The sequence below is a fragment of the Ptychodera flava genome, chromosome 1, assembly GCF_041260155.1.
Source record: "Ptychodera flava strain L36383 chromosome 1, AS_Pfla_20210202, whole genome shotgun sequence".
NCBI lineage: Eukaryota > Metazoa > Hemichordata > Enteropneusta > Ptychoderidae > Ptychodera > Ptychodera flava.
In genome coordinates, this window is record NC_091928.1 from 13,480,147 (window position 1) to 13,500,882 (window position 20,736).

The 20,736-nt window shown below is 37.8% G+C and overlaps 1 protein-coding gene across 4 annotated transcripts in view; it reads right to left on the reverse strand.

Moving 5' to 3' along the window:
- The window catches only part of LOC139130905 (uncharacterized), a 78,408-nt gene extending 58,083 nt beyond the window's left edge, over positions 1–20,325 (reverse strand). For 2 of the 4 annotated variants that reach the window (XR_011552020.1, XM_070696715.1), the window contains exons 1-2: positions 20,199–20,325; positions 5,647–5,766 (exon numbers count right to left, since the gene is read on the reverse strand). Coding sequence is in view for 1 of the 4 variants with exons in the window: in XM_070696715.1 (XP_070552816.1) it covers positions 5,647–5,766; positions 20,199–20,229 (151 nt within the window). In the remaining 3 variants the exon portion in view is untranslated. Of the gene's footprint in view, positions 1–3,411; positions 3,809–4,299; positions 5,011–5,646; positions 5,767–20,198 lie in introns of those variants that run through there. The other 2 variants (XR_011552019.1, XR_011552021.1) reach the window with 2 other exon arrangements.
- Between the last annotated feature and the right edge of the window lie 411 nt (positions 20,326–20,736).

Here is a 20,736-nt window from a genome sequence, read left to right on the forward strand (position 1 = left end):
TACTTATAACTTTAAAATTACTGAAAGAGCTTTTTTAATATGTGGTATATGTAGGAATGTTGGCCGCCATATTGGAATTATGCAAATTAGTGAAGTGCCTATATGAAACATTATACCTCCAAAATGATTCCCTGAGCCAAATAACTAGTGTCAGATTTTAAAATCACTGAAATAGCTTGTTTAATATGTGATATATGGCCAATTATGCTATTTTGTCCGATGGCTGGCAGCCATATTTGATTTATGCAAATTAGACATATTTATATTATATATTGGATTCGAGTAAACTTTTAATATGTTGTTCTGGGTACCTCACTAAAATGCATTCTGAAGAAAAAATTCTGTTGCAATTTGTGATGGGTTAGGTGCCAAAATCTCGTAGATTGACTGGACTATTAGGTTTACTTCGTGCAACGGCCATGATCGACCCTCTTTACTGGCGGGCCACCTTCGGCGGCCCACTACAATAAATAGACTTTATGTAATAGCCCATGATCCTCTTAATGGGCCGGCGCCTTTGATGGCCCGCTCCGATTACGTTAACTTCATGCAATGGCCATGATCGACCCTCTTTACCGGCGGGCCGCCGTTGGCGGTCCACTACAAATACTTGACTTTATGTAATAGCACATAACCATCTTAACAGCCAGACGGCTGGCCATGATTGACCCTCTTTACCGGCGGGCCACCTTTGGTTGCCCACTAGAATAAAGTTGACTTTACGTAATGGCCCATGACCCTCTTAACCGGATGGCTGCCTTTGGCGAACCACTCCAATACAGTTTACTTTATACAATGTCCATGGACATAATTTGTCTATGGAAATGAAGTTATAAATTGCCGTCCTAATTAACAAACTTTTGCATGGATGTGGCTGAGAAGTTTGTGCACTGGCATCTCTGCTACACAAATAAAGTGCGCCGCGTACCGAAGTTCAAATCCAAAGCGTGCAGGTAAATTTGACATATGGGTTTTGGTTAATTTTCAGCAGGGGGGTCATCATTTTTTTCGTCTGACAAAGGGGGAGTCATCTTCTGTTCACGAAAAATGCAGGGGGGTTAATATATTTTTTTGAACACCGGCGACAAGATTTTGCCATCCCCCCCCCAGGCCGTAAAAACTGAACGGTCCCTTACTTATAGGCTTGTCTCATCAGTAACAGCTAATTACTAATTAATGAAATCTTAGAACGCATCGAAGATTACAAATCTCCAGACAAACACAGCGTTTACATGACTGACTCGTTCTGTGTACAAAAGCTCCTACGTCCCGGTACTATGGCTAATCAACCACGTTCATTCAACAATTACCTGATGTACAGTCAGTCACCTGCGATTGGTGATACGAGAAAGCCCTCGTGAACTTGCTACAATCAGTTAATATTTTCTGGTTGTTTTCCACAATGCTTTAACTTTAGTAGTGCTTGTTATTCACATATTATACCCAGCGTGCTGTGTTGCGTGGCAGTCTGTAAACTGTGTGTAGGCTTAAAGTGTGCAGTATGACATACAACAATCGTTTTCAGAGTTAGGCAGCGAAGCTACTGCTGAGAATTGCAATTAAACTGTTACACTAATTGGTTTCAACTGTAACTAGCTGCCAAAGTCAGTTATTTTGACTGTCCAGATGCAGAGTAAAAGCCGATCTTGTGTCATCTGACTCTGTGAATGTTGTCAACTTTGCCAGCTAGCTACTGCTGAGAATAATTTGTGTAAACATTTTTATTAAAATTCACAGCAGTAGCTTTGCTCTCTAATTCTGAAAATGGTTGTAAATGCCCAGGACAACATATACAGATGTGAACTGAATGTGCTTATATGGTTTACAATATGTTCATTACATATTAGTACCCTTCACAGAACAATCAGACACCTGTCATATCAATATATGTATCCGGTTTCATCAACTTTCGCACAGTACTCTGAGAGATAAATCACTAATTACGAAACTTCATTTAATATGCAAATGAGCTGTTTATTAACTTGTCACTGCTCATGCTTCATTGGCAATTACATATTAATGAGATCGATATCTGTAGCAGGTTTCACCGAATTTGATGCCATGATTTCAGAGCTATATCACTAATTTCTAAGTTATTTAAATATACAAATGAATCCTTTATTAACTTCACACTAAGAACACAGTCTGATATCTGTCGAATCAGTATCTACAGCAGATTTCATTAATTTGTTGTTGTTTTTTGGGTTAAATTACTAATTACAATTTTTTATAAAATACGTAAATAAGTTGTTTATTAACTTAGCACTGCTCAGTGCTTAAGGGGACATTAGATAGTTATCAGCATAAGGTCTCTAGCAGGTTTCATCAAATTTGGTTTCATAATTTTAGAGTTATATTTCTAATTACAAAGTTCAATTAATATGCAAATGAACGCTCAATTAACTTCACACAACCAAATGCTTCTGAACACAGCCAGATATCTGTGAGATCCGTGTCTGCAGCAGATTTCAACCAATTTGATGCAGTTACTTGTATTACAAATTACTATTATAATAATGTTACATAAGGCCCGGCCTTTAGTGCCGTTCCGGGTTTAAGATTAGAAATGATTTTTGTATTGATTCATGATAAGTAATAGTAAAGGATAAAAATAATTCATTGTTACGTGCTATATACGTGTGTACGAAAACTATGCTCAGTTCACCCTATCATGAAAACAGTTCACGTACACGATTTCATACGGATACCCTGCAGATATAGATTTTCTGTAATGTAATGTTGGACAACGCAGTCACTTGCGGTTCAGTACACGGTGCATGCAGTCAAAATACACGACCAAAACGAATGATTGCCTATCATTCTAATGCGTACAGCGGCTTGTGGTATGATGTTGAAATTTACCAAAATTAATATTGTACTTCTCATGGTACCTCGGTTGTTTGGTGGAAGCGTTTGGAAACAGAATGACTTCCCTCAACTGTCAGAAAAAATGACATAACATTAGGTGTACCTTTTGGCCGATCAAGTACGATTGTTCGTGTATCCACTGCAGTTCTTTGGTTTACTCCCCACAGCACGCTAAAATTACTACTGTTTGGAAAATACCCTGTATATGCATGTGCAAAGACTGCAGTCATTATTATTTAGGACAAATTAATATTATTCTGGACTTGAATTCTATTTTAAACAATAGCAATACTGACCCGCTTCCGGGAGGAGAACAAGAAAATGCAGTAAAAATCCACCCAAATATTAGCCAAACGTCATAGCTAAAATTGACAACCCTACATTTATTTCATATCAATCAGAAACAGTTTTGTTTCGAGTCCCCAAATCCTTTGAAGTACCCCTATCAACCCCCGTCGATTCTCCCACCCCTATACAGTTGTTTATAAATGCAGCCTTAGATCATCGTGCTATGAACATAAAACATTATTATCGTTGACCTACCTTTGCTCTTCGCTCGCCGGAAATAAAAGTCGTCTTCCAAATTTTCTACGGTACTTCCTTCGGGGTTAAATAATGCCTCTATTAGGTCTTTCCTTGCCTTATTTTTTTGACGATATATCCTTATGATAAACCTTCTTTTTAATTTTGACCAACGTCCGGAATAGCAAATCGTGTTACCGATTTTTCTGCACGGGCTGAGCTCAACTGGGTGTTTACCACAGATTTTGCACAGTGCACACATTGTCGTGCGTCCAATAGACGGTGAGTAGGAACCGCCTTTACACACACGACAACTAGATACTCTCGCGTCGCTGATGCACCAATCAGTGGATTTATTAGAGGGTTGACAGAGAGCATTGACGCACTTGATGTGATCGTTGTTCTCAGTTTGAGACATCTTAAGAGAGTGAGTTAGAGACAGACAGATAGACACATAGAAAGAAAGCGAGAAAGACAGATAGACAGAAAGACAGACAGACAGATTTATTAGGTACGAGTCAATTGTACTCTAATGTTAATATTGTCAAATATATTTACTTTGGTTGTTATGTATGGATAATTATGATCTCTTTTTAAATAGCATTTTTGTCTGGTAAATGTTTGAAAATTCTTGATTCAATAAGGTTTAATCTGAATAAATTATATGAAAATGTTTGATAAAACCAATATTATTTTTATTTCGATGTTACATAACGTTTTTCAAAAAAACTACGATCTGCTTTGGAGTTCATCGTACAACGGAGGTTTTGTCCTCGACGTCATGCTTCTCGGACAATACCGAAGCGTAACCGTGCGAGCACGTAATTACCAGTATTTCGTGAATAACGTAATTATTATATCCTTTATAGTCCAATTTTACAAGAAAAAGTCGACAATAAGGCGGTTTTACGATGCAGAATGGACGGCGAAACTCTCACCTTCACGCTGTAGTGTATCTTTAAGAAGAACTTTGGACTCCGCGGGCGTGATGAACATAACAAACTGACCTTCGGCGATGTAAAACTACAGAGAAACAACTTTGGACACTTGTTCCTGGAATTTCGCGAGCGTGATACGAAGACTAGAGACGGAAAGTACATTGACTGTTGCTCCTTACCCCTCGCGTGTTTGAAGCTCCCGGAAGTGACCCATTGACGCTGCCACGACGATAGTCCGTTTTATAGTCAACAAATTTCGTCTCAATTCCTTGCTGTGCTGTTTCATGCAACGGGCTGCAAAATTTATATCATTTGCTGGTGCAAAACGAACCACTCTGTTCGCTTAACAATAGTGCTAACCCGAAGGAAAGCCGGTGTCCCGCCTCAGAAGGTCATCAAGATCACTGACCATAAAAATGTGTCGAGTCTGTAGCATTATGACAAGAGAAACCATCATTCGTCATCGAATCTGACAGTGATAGTCAGTGATGAGTTTTCGGACTGTTGTATTTGTTGTTCGGTTTTTCTGATTTCTTGATGTTTTTGCTGACGTTGCAAACAGTTGACACAGTCTGTGTCGTTGCGTTCTTGTGTTTCAACTTCGTATATTTTCGTCGTACGTTGCAGCGTGCATTCAGTCGTGACAATCATTAGAAATGGGTACGTGGGCCGCAATTATAATCTGCAAGCACATAGTATTCATATTTGAGATTTATTAAATATTCGAATTTGTTTAACTTCAGCAAACGTCTCCTTCCTATTTTTGTTGGTGCATTTGAGATTGACAGCTGTGATAGAGCATGAGTTTGGACGGATTACGTCATACTTATATCAAAGCGCGGAGTGATTCTGTTCTTCCTTACTCCGATTTCATGACAATGTCGCGTTTAATTTTACAATAAAATAAAAATGATAATTTTCCTGAAATATTTACTGATAATGAGGTATATGATAAAATCTTTACGGCCCTGATGCAGTTTTTGCGGACCTCGGTCTTACGGCGTACGGGCCCTCGCAAGCTCGGGCCCTTCCGCCTTACAACCTCGGTCCGCAAAAATCCGCATAAGGGCCGTAAAGGTTACAACAGTAAGACAAAACTCCATAGGTGACAGACGTAGGTGTATAATGATATTATACATCAGAAAATTTGCAAGCTGTTATCTTTTATATACATTATAGCCAATGCATGCATACATGTAATGGCGATAAAATGATTCATATTTCCTTTCGTCGAAAGTAAGAGAATTTAGTTTCATCGATTAAATCTAAGAGATATAAATGTTCGGTTCGATACGCCAATGAAGGATAAATTGCTTACCTCCGATTGTTGTAACAGCAAGACTAAGAGGAACCATATCCCTTTGAATAGCTGACTGTTCTGAGGGTTCCATGAGATTGAGATCATCATCATCATGATTATGTGACTGCAAGTCGGCGTCTGAATTGAACAAAAATATCATGACCCCTGGCTCCCTGGTACCTTATGACATATTGCGCACAATTTTGTCCGAGCCGAGTTCAAAGGCTTAACAGCTTTACAGCGTATTGCTTAATGAGACAGCGCATACATCTAATAACAGCACACTATTCCTAAGTTGAAAGTTCGTACAATGACAAATTTGAGTCCCTGAAGGGCATTAAATTCATATTATGGAAACATCAAATGAACATAGGGCTATCGATATTTATTTTGGCTCACACATAATCTTCAAAAAAATAACAAATCTGATATAACATTCACTAGTTAACTATTTTCAAATAGATGTTGCCCGTTGTCTGTGGAAATATTTAGTGCGTACATGTCTTTCTTCGCATATATACTTGAGGTACGTGTAGCACCCTTGAGTAAATAAGGAAGCGTTCATTTATTACGGCCGCGGGTTGGCCGGCAACATTCAGGGGGTCACCTTAAATTTGAAAACTGCAAAGGGGGTTATGTATTTTAAAACAGCACAGACGGGGTCACTTAATTTTCATAAGCATACGTCCCTTCAAAAAGCGCTTTCAGTGTTCAAAAATATTCTTGAAAATAAATATGATTTGCTTCTTGATTTCCTCCTCTGAAGTCATTTAACTGCAAATCTGAATAAAACTATAATTATCTGGCACATGGACATCATGCCTTGGCAACTCTGAGGCCTGTCGCCTTGAAATCGAGCTCACTTCGGGTGATGAACTGCACAATTAATACTACTTGCATATTAGAGATATTATAGCAAGTTTAGTCAGGAAAACAATTTAATAGTTACTTTTAGAGTACCATGAAACATGAAATAATACTCTTACGTGAAATTTCAATATCATGATTCTTGTCTACATCTGAATTTTCAAACACCTTATTTGAATCAAGTACATTGTATCAATTGTCTAACACCTGTAAAAGCACATATTTAGTTAGTTTAATATTGTAAAAAATTGTTTATAATTTACTCATAGACTTCAATGTATACTGAATCACATTCGCAGAAATTCAAAAATCAAACGTCTTGCACAAACATCCGCTGGTAACAACCATAGAATCAATAACTAATCAAGAACAACAAAATGAATATCAAACGTCTATAAATGCACAAATTTAGCCAAGTTTATAGTGGAATAAATTGTTCATAGTTTTCTCATGGACTACCATGTATATCGGATGAACATTTTCAGCGAAATTCCAATATCAAATTTCTTGTATATACAATATACACTTGTTTTTTACATCGTATTCTAATCTAGTACATTTATGTTACTTATCCAAAGTCTAGATATGCACACATGTGGCAATTGCAATTTTTTTCATTGGGAAAAATATTCACAGTTTTAAATATTCATATTTTTCAAAGTTTGGTAAAATCGCTCGAGAGCACCCTGACTTTTTGGGTGGTAGGCGGATGACCTATACTGTTTAATGCCTAGCTGATCCATTACTTGTTAAAACTTTCCATACATAAAGTTGGAGCCTTGATCGGACTGGACACATTTAGGCAGGCCTAATAAAATGAAAATATGACTAAAGCTCTCACTATAGTCTTTGTCTTTATATTTCTCAGTGGTATCGCTACTGGGAGCCGAGTAGATGTACACATTATTGTCAACATGTACTCATTTCCTGATTTTGTTTTTGGTAGGGGCCCAACACATTCTATTAGTATCCAACCAAATGGTTCTTGAAATGCAGGAATTTGCTGTAAAGAGGCCTTTGGAATGGTCTGGTTTGGTTTTCCTACCATTTGACATGTGTGACAAGTTCTACAGAAATGTGCTACATCCTGCAAATAAAAGTGACTTGGAATTTATGATAAGCTTTCCTGACTTCTAAATAACCACACTGTAAAAATAGCGGACGCTAGACGCGTCTTTACGCGTTCAAAATGTACATGTCGGTGTTCAAATTTGAACGGCTAGTGTTCATATTGTTAACACTAGTGTTCATAATATTAACAATGATGTTCTAAACCTGAACACTATGTGTTAACAACGATCTCCTTCAAGTGTTCAAAAACTCAGCATCACAGAAATTTTACAATACTGTGAAACAATTAACAGTCTTTTGTGTTTTTTTTCTTTACAATGGCTATATTAAATTTACTATTGCTTCACTGTCCGGCAAAAGTACACGGATTTTGGTGTAACGAATTTCACACTAAGTGAAAAATATTTCCGGCCTACAATTGCTGAAAGCATGTTTTTTCTAAAAAAGGAAGTATACAAAATAATTTTACACGTTTATTACGGGTTGAAAGTTTAAAAATTAGAAAAGAAAATCAGAAAACCACCATGAACGTTTTAATTTTAACATCGGCGTGCAAGAGGCGTTCTACTTCTAAACACTTGGTGTTCAAGTTTGGTGTCTTTCCCTATCCCATGATGCATCAAAACGGAAGTTGCGACATTTTTCTTGTAAGCGCACCCTGAAGTCGTGATCGTGCGGAAGCAAGACCAGAAAGGGTAAGTTTCCTCTCCAAAATAGTAAAAGGTATTAGATTTTTGAAGCATCTATATTATCGTCCTTTGAAATTAATTGTATTGTACCTTTAAATAGCTTAACTACGTGAAGAAACCTTTTTTTCTTTCAGTGGCTGCTATACCAACAACTAGCTGTGACTATGCAGTGGTACTTTTGGCCATGGCCTATCGATCGATCTCACTCGGGTCAAGGGTCATCGCAATACAACTGTAGTGATAACCTTTGACCTGAGCGCGATCGATACGCCTTGCATAGTACCGCTGCGTAATCACAGCTAACATATGTCTTTTAGTAAACACAATCGCATGTAAAACATCAGTTAACATCGTAGAGTATACAATGTATTGTTTCAGCATATGAGAGTTTTAACATTTTAATCAGTTGATGACAAGAAGCAGCAAATATTTTGTAACAGTATTGAAGAGAGGCACTGTATATGAAAGTCTCCACTTTTCCTTATAATAATCAGCCCCTTGTCTTACATTTAAAGTTTCATCTCGCCATATTACCTATTGTTGCATTTTTTCAGGATGTAAAAAGTTGGATTTAACTGAAAATCGAAGAGTTGTTATAGAAGCTGGTGGTACAGATAACGAAGAAGATGAGTGTACAGGTAGCTGTCTGGAAACAAGCTTGAGAAACTCAGCTCATCTCTAATGTAGATTTAAACTTCCAAGGGTCAGTAACTGAATTTTGATAAATTTCTGTATTTTTGTTCTGAATTAATCTAAGCTTTGGTAGCATGCTATGATCAACCAACTATTGTCGGAGAATAAGCTTTCACAGACGTGTAGTCTCCCTTATTTAAATTAAAGCTGAAAGCGACAGACCATTCAGGGTAAAAATGTCCACTCTGAATTACTGATTTTTCTGAAATTTTCACTCTGAATTTTCTGTCACTTTCTGCTTCAATTTTCCATCCCCCTTGCATCTGATGAAGGAGACTTCACGTACTTTGAAAGCTTATGCCCTTGTAACATTTAGTTGATCATAGCCTGCTACCAAACCGTAAATTATTTTGTATTGTAGCTCAACACGTCTCTTGTACTTAGCAACTGGTTTTTAGCTTTGCTGTCAGCTAAATAGGTGGATGTGTAGCATTGTCCTCAAATTTGTACTTCCAAAGGTTTTTCTTCAAAACAGCCTGTGCGAATCCTTTAATATTTTGATTACAGGTCCCAAGGGATTACCCTAATCAGATATGTTCAAATTATGATGAAATATGCAAATTTATATTTTTGAGGCTAATTTTGCTATTTTTTTGGAAAAAATCTTCTTCTCTTTTACTGACGTCTTCAATATTTTGTAAACATGTCCCTAAAAATGACCATCGTCACATTTGTGCTAGTTGTGATGAAATATTCAAATTTTTATATTTCATGGCAATTTTTGTCATTTTTGGTCAAACAATCTTTAAAAAAAATCTTTTTCAAAACTGCTAATCGATAACCTTTGATATTTAGGACATAGATCTCTCTACTGGTAGTCTTTTTCAGATTGTTCAAATTATGCAGAAATTTGCAACTTTGTGTTTTTAGGACATTAAAGACATTTCAGACATTTTTAAGACATTGGGAATTACCAAAATGTGATATATTCAAGTTATGATGAAATGTACATTTTTTCATTTTAAGGGTGATTTTTACCATTTTTTAGTAAAACAAAAATTGTATAAAAATTAATAGCAGGGTAAACCAGAATTTGAAAGGTTTTTACGAATATGTTTTAAATTTCTGAGAAGTATATTTTTGAAATGTCACCCATTTATTTCAGGGTTTATTTAAAGATATTACAAACAAACAAACCTTTTTGTTTATGAAGGACTTTGTTGGACAAGGAAATAGGTTTTACCCTGCCAAGGACCCACTTTCCCCACTTTCTGCATGTTGTGCCTTACTGTGACACTTTGACAACTTGACATGTTGTGTTTACTTTAGTGTAGACAACTATATACCATGTGCACCAGAGAAGCCTTGACTAACTTCTTTTTCTTCAAAGTTTACTATTGTCCTTATAGGATGAAATGTCTTTAAGAAACCATCTTACAAAAATGGAGTATGCATTTCATACATATACGTCTTTTCAAGACAAGAAGTATGCCAAATTTTGAGCTCTTTCAGATGATTTTTGTATGTTTTAAACAAGTATGAACATAAAACGTAATCCACAATATGGTGATTTTTATTGCTTATGTTTTTGATAGGAAGGTGTTAACACTGTTGGTTTTTTCCTCTGACAAACTTTACATACAAAGTTGCAATGTTTATTTACCCATTTTACAGTAAATTATTGTATTTTACTCTAGAAATGTTTCGTGTATTTTTAGAATAAAATATTTTTACAGGAAATCAATGGTCCGTAATGTTATTTCAAGGCTTGAACATCCCGTGAACGCCCAAAATTAAAGGTGTTCAACAAGCGCGCATCATGTGTTCTAGCCTTTAACACACTTATCGTTGAACGGCGTCCATGCGTTCAAAAAGTGTTACAGCCCTTTGAACGCGTAAAAGCGTTCAATTTTTTGAACACATTTCCTGTGCAACGTGTGTTCAGATATGGAACACCATGGTGTTCAATATCATGTCTGATGAACACGTAGCGTTCAAAATCTGCACACGTGTGTTCAAAAATTGAACGTTGGTTGAACACGTAGTGTTAAATTTCTGAACGTCTGGAGGCGTTCAAAAAGTGTTACAAAAAGGCGTTTAAAGCCCCAGTATTTGTAACTTTTATCATTTTTTTCATATTTTTGATTAAAATGACATCCTCAGTATGTGAAAGTAGACCATAATTAATACTGAATCGCATGGTTTGCATGCCCAGCCCGCCTCACGATTAACAGTAAAAGGAGTAAAAAATGACTTCTTGTCCGGACCAGAAGTCAGCTTTGTTGACACACTAAACGAAACGTAATCACACCACCGCGCATGCTCAACCACATCTACGCAAGTTTTACTGTGGCGTCCGTAGAAACCATACGCTCTTCGAAAAGGTCTGGTCCATCGAAACTGGAGATTAGCTAAAAACGCGCGAAAGTTGGGTGAAATACCGGAAAGATATAAATATGTAAGTGTTTACAGATTGTTCCGACTATAATGAGCCGTGCAAACAAACGTCTTGACAGCTAAACTAACGACGGAGGCAGTCGAGTGTAAGCTTCATGAAAGGCACTGCACGTTGTGACCGATGGTACGGAGATCAAGTTTGCGGAATGAATTGAGAGAGAAAAACATATATGAATAAAAATTCAACACTTCACCATTGTAATCATTGACTAGTCGTTTCTTCCATTATGGAGTATAATGAAAATTTCGTTTAAAATAAATGACGGGACTGATTCTGCCCGTCTACTCAAACGAAGTTTTGTGTACGGCCAGGCTACGCTGCAGGCAACACAGCCTATCAACTGCGCATATCGTTGCCGTACGGCGTAATTGAAAACGCTCAGAAAGGAAAAATTATATCTTGAATGCAGTACAAAAGTCTTACTTATTAAATTTAAAAGTATTTCAAAATAATATCGAACGTAACGGGTATCTAATCCTCACAAGGACTACAGTAGTACAATTATCGGCTAGCTGCGATGCGATGGAGCTCCAGGCATTGTAAGCTTAGAAGTTCGAACACAAGAGAGATCCCGGCCTCACTGCAAAGTCGTCCCCTGTGCACCCGGCCCGACAGCAAACTAACCTCTTGGTTTGATTCTGTTGTTTATATATTTTTGTATAAAATTCATGATACATATATCTGACTTTCACAACTGTACAATTTGCTCAGGACTGTGAGTTTGGCTGTAGTCTACAGACGATCGGAGGGAGCTAAGGCAGGCCCTAAATTTGCATGGACAATGCCCGGGACAATTATACACGCAGCTCGATGAGAAAGTCATTCACATAAACCTAAATGAAGTGATCAATACAAAACTTTTAAACATCACTGGTTCTGAAAATTTATGATCAACGGTTCTGACCTACGGATTTTACACTGCGACGTTGTTTTTTGTGTGTTTGGCCAGCTACTAGTCCTGTAAGGCTGTACTACATGGAGGTAGTAGACTGTACAAGTGCAGCGGGGCCGGGCCGAGATTGGTGTGGGGCCTGCAGCAAGGTAAAATTGACAGCGTCCATTGCAGAATGCCCGCGTGTTATCCTTTCGCGTTTGGGTGGAAATTTACCGCTGTATTCAGAATGCTTTTTTACCAGTATAAAAGCTCAGTAACTGATGCATCAAGAGCCAAGAGTCTGTAAATTTCTTAGCAGGAGCTCCATTGTTTTTTTTTCTAAATTTTCGCTGAGATACAGCCGTGCGTATACTGGTCCCGATCGTTCTGACTCAGGCGTTCACAGCTGTATAGGGAGCCGTCATTATTTACGATCTGGGGGTCGGAGGAATTACATTAGAAACTCCGAAATTTCGAGTCACACCCCAGCAAACCATGACTTCTTTGAGTAACCCCCTCTCTAACAGAAAGTTTGGCTTACCTGAGCCCATGTAACAATATGTAGATATAAAAGCTCACCTAATAACAGTCTCCGACCATGTAGTATTGTTAAATTTGGATGGGTAGCATGTCATTATGGTATGGTTAAATGTCCAAATGGTTGTTGAACTCAAGTCAAATAAAATATACATTTCTATGATAATATAAAGGATGAATTCACAACAGTTCAGTTTTGTCCTAGATCCTGTGCACTTATAGTGATATCTGTCGAGAACATTTCTCCATGACCCAGCCTCTCCTTCCAACCCTGGTAACGACTGCAGAAAACTACTGTGTGACATCATCATCACCACTGTTGATCTTCATCTTTACTGTCGCTAGTGCCATTGCGTACATGAGCAACGATATCATTCTCATCGTCACTATCTTCTCTTTCATAATAAGTATTGCAAGTAGTAGCAGCTACTTGCTGTTTTTAGCCTTGCTTCATCTAGTTGATATTTATTTGTACTGTTAGAGTATTTATTTTCTTTTTATTTAATATGTATCAGAGTAAAATATATATAATCAACTAATCATTATGTCATTGAGGACAGACTAAGACAAAGAAAAACATTTTGAGCATCCCCTTATAACTTTCAATTTTTGAATGACTCCCAGGTCGTAAATACTGACGGTTCCCTTATTTGCTGCCAAAGGCCATCGCGTTCACTGCATTCGACAGCCTACCATACATTGCCAAACTATGTTGCTTCGATTTCGCAATCACCTTGCCGCTAAAGCGACAATCAGCTGAAATTTATTACTTCAAGTTACTCAATTTTGATAGCTATTTGCCTACAGAAGTGAGCCAAGTGTATATAGTGTCGTCTTGATTTTACATCGGTACCCGGAGTTCTGAGTGACCAACTGCACGGTGCGCATCGGTGCACTGCCGACTGCAGTTTGAATAATCCGTATGTAACGCACACTGTACCAGAATAGAATGTCAGCCTCCTCTGCCAAAGTTCTGTATCCTCTGAAACACAGTAGCAGTACGTATTTGAACGGAGAAGAACAAAATAAAACCATTCGCAGGTCATTCAGCCGGCGACCATGGGCGATCACCCAGGCAGTGCAGTGTGGCTGTGGCGTGGCATGGCAAGGCCCCAGGAATGTTGCAGGCTCGATGATGTCATCAGTATCTGCGTTCTCGATCACGTGCACAGCCTACAAGTTGTCAACAAACCCGCGCGGCAAGCCAACTCGATCGGGCAATATTTAGCGTTTGTATATCACTAGAGGAGCACAAATTTGGCTTATTTTTTTACTGAACAGCATTTCACGATGGCAGTAAGAGAATAATATGTAATTTCGAACATAAAAAAGGGTTAAAAGTTACAAATACTGGGGCTTTAATTGGTGTTCTATCCTTGAACACTTAACTTTACGGTGCAGCTAAGGGGGGTTTCATGGGTCAGGCGCAATATTTCAGCATGGTAGGGCTTTGGAACCACAATTGATGTTTATAGCCCAACCGTCATCAACCAAGACATCTGGAGGTCTCCATTCACGCACAAGAATACAAGATTTTGTATAATAAGACACAGAGCTATCTGAAGTTTCACCTTCGTCATCAGCTCTGTCAAACAAACATAAAATATCTGGGTCTTTGTGTTGTTCTGCAATGAGATTCGATCAAGAAAATGTCTGACCTTGGTCGGCAGAAGTTTTACTGAAATATTCAAATCCCCTAGGGATGACGGAATGATCCGTGTCAGACACCTGACTAAGAGGTTTCATTTAAGTCAACATCTGTGACATCATGTGTGAGAATGGCTCGAGTAACAGCACATGGAATCTCCTCCTCAATTGGCTGTGGATCCTGATCTAAACTAGACTTATCAGTCACAAGTGGATTAGCAATGACCTTGCCCCCAGCAAGGTCGTTTCCAAGGAGAAGGTGAATCCCTTCAAAAGGCAACCAGATATGAACTGAATATGCTCACGTGTTTTACAACAGGTTCATTAATAGTAGTACCCTTCACAGAACAATAAGATATATGTTATCACTATATGTAGCAGGTTTTTTCAACTTTGCACAGTACTCTCAGAGTTTAATCACTAATTACAAAACTTTATTTAATATGCAAATGAGCTGTTAATTAACTTGACACTGCTCAATGCTTCATGGGACAACTAGATATCCATCAGATCAACATTTGTAGCACGTTTTATTTAATTTAGTGTTGTAATTTTAGAGTAATGTCACTAATTACAAAGTTCATTAAATATGCAAATAAACCCTAAATTAACTTGACACTGTTCAATGATTCATAGCACAATTAAATATTTATCAAATCAATTTCTGTAGCACGTTTCACAAAATTTGGTGCCGTAATTTCAGAGTTATATACCTAATTACAAAGTTTATTAAATATGCAAATGAACCCTTAATTAACTTTACACTTAGTCTACTAAATGCTTTACAACACAGTTAGATATCTGTCAGATCAGTATATGCAGCAGTTTTCATGACGTTTGATGTAGTTATTTCGGAGTCATATGACTAATTATAAAACTTCATGAAATATGCAAATGAGCTAATTATTAACTTGACACTGCTCAATGCTTCTCAGTACAATTGGATATATATCAGATCAACATCTGTAGCAAGTTTCATCAAATTTAACGCTGTAATTTTGGAGTAATATCACTAATTACAAAGTTCATTAAATATGCAAATGAACCCTTAATTAATTTCACACTACTAAATGCTTTACACTACAGTTAGATATCAGTCAGATCAGTATCTGCACCAGATTTCATCACATTTGGTGAAGTTATATCGGAGTTATATGACTAATTACAAAACTTCATAAAATATGCAAATGAGCTATTTTTTAACTTGACACTGCCAAATGCTTCTAAGTATAATTAGATATATATCAGATCAATATTTGTTGCAAATATCATCAAGTTTCGTGCAGGAATTTCAATAACAAAAGTTCATTACATATGCAAATAAGGAGATAATTGACATGCCACTCACAGTATCATCATAATGTTCTGTGACTGTCATCTGTGAAAAGTTTCATGAAATTTGGTGCAGTATTTCTTGATATATGTCTACACTGTCATTACCGTCTCCATAGGGAAACCATTGTACGGAAAAAAATACAATATTGCATAACTTCATTATGCAAGCCACACTAACCAAAATCTAATCAGTTCTTGCAAGTAGCATATGGTACCTGTGTACCAAATCTGACTTGAATCCGTTAAGGCGTTTTTGAGTTATCGTGTAAACAGACAGACAGACACACACACACACACACACACACACACACACGGACAGACAGACAGATATCGCTATGACATTAGCGTTTTTACACACGTGAGCTAAAAATGACCTAATACCTAAAGTCACAGGTCAGGAAACAAAGTCCAAAGACAAATAGACATTATGGAGAGGAACAAGAATGAAGTTATTACAATCTACCCCTTTAATAAGAACTTTAGAACCTGAAAATGACTTTTAGAAAATGGCAGGGTATCTGCCAACACAAAATACTGAGAAGCCCCGGTATCTCTTTAAATTTTGGCAGGTGTAGCAGAAGACAAATCACTAGAAAGTGATATAAGACCATCATGAATGAATGGTTCAAAAATACCCATAATGCCATCTTAAGAATTGACCTTGACCTCATTAATTGGGGATAAGAGGGGTTTACCTCAGAAAAAGTGTTGCCATAAGATATCGCATAGGTTATCGGGCTGTTTGATTAAATGTCGGCCAAAAATTTAAGGATATCAGGCCCGGTTCTGTAAAACCATCTGGGGAGAACACTTGCTGGTATTTCGTCCCAGGGACGAAATAAAGTTATAGTTGACTAGATAGATGTCGAAGTTTATTTCAGCAAATTACACAAACTAGTTGAAATCGTGCAAGGTCAAAAACATCGCTAAGGTACAATCGCTCTACGATCTTCCCCCATTTCCCGCATTTATTTGACAAAATTGTAAATCTTCAAATTCGTTATGAACTGTTGCATCTGGCTGACTGGAAACTAAATAGAAGGGAATGGTTGAACGTTTATGAGGTGACAATGTGTATTACTCCAACTTGACAAACAGATTTGTATTCATAGACGAACGATGATAGACTTTCCTCTTCCTGTCACCATGGAGGGCTTCCTACCTCCATGCTGTCACGTTAACCATATGTTAGTGGTAATTCACGAAATTTCAAAAATAAAATTCGTCTTTTGCCTACCACCGAGTGGCATGGGGGTAATTGACTTTTTACCTCCCTGGTAGTTGTAAGTTGAAAAAGGCGTAAATCCGACCATGCAAAATTTACATCGAATTTACATCGACAGACGTGCGACAAAAGTAACCTGTCTCAAGCTCAGGCCAACAAGTATGGCGACAATATCCGGTTACGGCTGCGCTAAGATCCACTTTGCCCACTTTGACCTTCACGTACTGTTTTCTTTTCGATTTGAAACAATCTGACAATAAATGGCCATCTTTCTAACAATAATTACAAGAAAGTGTACCAAACTGTTTGCCAATTGGAGATTGAGACTTGGGATCTGATGATGTGGAAGTGTTACTTGAACTTGGCGACTGTTGTCATTTGATTTTCTACTCTCCTTTGAGAAATTCTTGGATAACATTGATGAGTTAAATTTCCCTATATTCTTACGATATGAAAAGGACTTGGATGGTTTCCTGAGAAATGAAAATTTGTGGGTCAATGAATAATAATCGGCCAAACGTGCAGGAACCCCTAATGTATCTGCCTTTTGTTCATTGACAAACGTCTTAATGTCACTCCGAATGCACCTTTTAAATTCCTCAATCAAAACAAGTTGTCGTAATTTTTCGTAATTCTGACTGACCTTTTCAGAAGATCACCAACAATCAAAAAGTGGTTCTTTTGTGCGAGCTAATTCAACATAAGTTTGATCCCCTGCTTTCTCACAATCCCTAAATTTCTGATGGTAAGCTTCAGGCACCAACTCATAGCCCTTGAAAATTAATTCATTCACAGAATCATAATGTGAAGCCTGCTCTACAGACAAATGAATGTAAATTTATCTGGCTTTACCAACCAAAGCTCTCTGCAAAAGCATAGACCAGGACTCCATAGGTCGATTCAGACTGTGAGCAATTTTCTCAAAATGAAGGAAATATTAATCAACATCCTTTTCTTGAAAAGGGGGGACTAACCTGAAATGCTTAGTAATGTCAAAACTTGTCTGAAGCGAATAATTTTTCTGACTGCCCAAGCTCTTAACATTTCATTTCTACCTGTAATCGTGTTGTTCTAATCGTAATTCTTTTTCTCTCTGTCTTTCTTCCATTTGTAACTCTTTCTCTCTTTGTCTTTCTCCCATTTCAAATCTTTCCTGCCTATCTTTCTCTCTCTGCCTTTTCTCCATTTCTAATTTCTTATATGCCAAATCTTCCTGTATTTCTAATTCTCAATTTCTTACTTCAAAGGCGACTCGGACTCATAATCTTTCAAGGTGGATTCCTCAAATTGGCCTAAATTAACGAAATGTTTCGCAATATTGTACTCTACTTCCCTCTTGCGCATAATTCTTTTAACTTCTACTCTAAGGAAATCGGCCAGTGCAATGAGGTTGTCTTTTCTCAGGGAACCAAATGCGTCCTGTTCAAGGTCCTCCATAAATTCGGATCGTCTGGTTTGAATCCCACCATGATTAAATTTCGCTGAGTTCACAATATACCTTGAGAATGTTAACCTTGAGAAAGTTCTGGACTAATTGAACACAGGTCAAGAGTGTTGGAAAATGACCTACATAACACCATGCACTTGGTATTGTTATTTTTACAAGCTAAGGCCTAAAGAAGCTATTAAATGTTGTATGTACACCCACTCTGGCCTGTTACATTGTACCAAATGTGAGCCAAGTGTCATTGACGCTACGTTTTTGAAAGCATTACCGGGTATGGCGGTCAGTAAATGGCGCATTTTCGCGGCAGCACCTCTTTGTTTGGGATATGTTCTAAGCTTGACAGTTTTTATTCAATGGGTTCACACAAGGAGGAGTTTTAGAGCAATATCTGTGTCTGTTTAAAATGGACAACACTTTCTAACGAAAGAGCTATTAAAAGGCCAGTTAACAAACCGACGAAAGTCAGTGACAGGTCTTTTATTTGTAGCATGTATTAAGCCGGCTTTATTCGGTGCCATTTCACAGAAAGTTTGCGCCTTTGAGCGCATACAACTGGGCATCATTTAATATCCTAATCTTAACCAAAGAAATATATAGAACAGACTAGCAACGGGCATTGTTCAAGGTGTGAAGTGGTTACATAAATAAGCCCTCCATGTTTGCCTCGCCTAAGAAAGCTCTCGACTCTCTTTTTCGAAGAGTGTCGACCATGCACCCTTCGGTAGTTTCCGGTTTTCGCTAATTTTTAAGCGAAAGTATGTTCGGCAAAGTTCGTGTTGTCTTGTCTTGTTGTGCTGAGCGGAATTGGCGTGCTGGCGAAAGCTAGAACGTTTTGAGCTTTAGGGTTTGTTTAACCATCTTAAAAATTTCTCTCACCTTTTTATGAATGTATAATGAGTGCGTCTGAATCAAATTTGAAAGTCTTTTATCGATACTGTCGGATTTTACTCAATAGTTTACGGTCAGTCATACCGTCTTTTATACGTTCGTCAAGGAAGGATATGTTTATGAAACTGCTTGTGTTTTGTGTTTTGATTGGCCTGAAGCAGTGTCTCTGCCCTGAGAGCTCACAAAGTAACTCTGGTTGCTACGCGACTGACAGCACGATGCCATCTCGTCGTATTTGTTGCATAATCTTGTGTAATTATCAACCACAAACAAAGTCTCCAAAAAGTTTAACACCTTTGAAGCTAATTTTAATATGAAAAGGCCACAGTCTACTGAGACTACCATGGAACAAAAGGCATGCCGTGTTGCTAGTCTGTTCTATATTTGTCTGTGTCTTAACATACCATGTATCATGTGATAAACACTCAGACATCGCGCAGCATGGGTACTAGTGTAAAGGAGTCGGCCAAAGTCTGTTATCAATAAGCAAGCCCCAACACATGACACTGTTTAGACGGCTATGTATTTGTGTATTTAAGCATGTAACAGTAGCATCAGATATATAGTTTTAAGAAGTCAATACAAGCAATGTAACATAGCTATTTGCTCCGAAATAGACATTGATTATCAAACTTAGACAATACATGAATGACCACAATGATCCTGCCAGAATCTGTCAGGCATATCGGGTTTCTGACTCATTTGATTCAAGATGGCGCGTGCTTTCTGAACATTTTGTTCTCTCGCTGGCTCCGCAAAAACAACTTGAGTTACTCATTATAAAGTTAGCCCCTGTAAGTATTTCTTTGGACTGTGTTTTGTGAGAAATATACGTTCCTGAAGTCTTCAGAAATTAAATGTTCAACTATAATCCACTCTAAATATGAATTCTGACTTACCTACAGGTCGCTGCTTGTATACTAAAGTCATAAAACTAGGTATCGCTGCTAAGGTCAGATAACCTCTTAGTGGATGTGTATTTATCTAACACAAAGCAATGAATGCCCTTCGAACAAAACCCAAATGTGACACAAACAGTCGTTCATTCCGTCATAGCTAATAATAGTAGGTTTAATGAGCTATGTCCATGCCTTTACGGTGAGCTGGCATTCAATTGATTGTTTGTCTTCCCAACAGTTGACAGTCTAAGGACTTTGGACAAAGATTTAAAACAGTGTCACGCAGAGATCTCGTTTTGGCCCACGAAAGTAGCTTTTGGAATTTGATCTGAAGTCCACCACATTGTATAGCATGAGTGTTCTGGCGCAAAAATCAGATCAAACCTTTAACGATACACGATATAGCAGTTAAACACTGCCGTGTATGCAGACAAATCTGGTACTCTCCTCTCTCTCTCTCTCTCTCTCTCTCTCTCTCTCTCTCTCTCTCTCTCTCTCTCTCTCTCTCTCTCTCTCTCTCTCTCTCATACTTCCACCT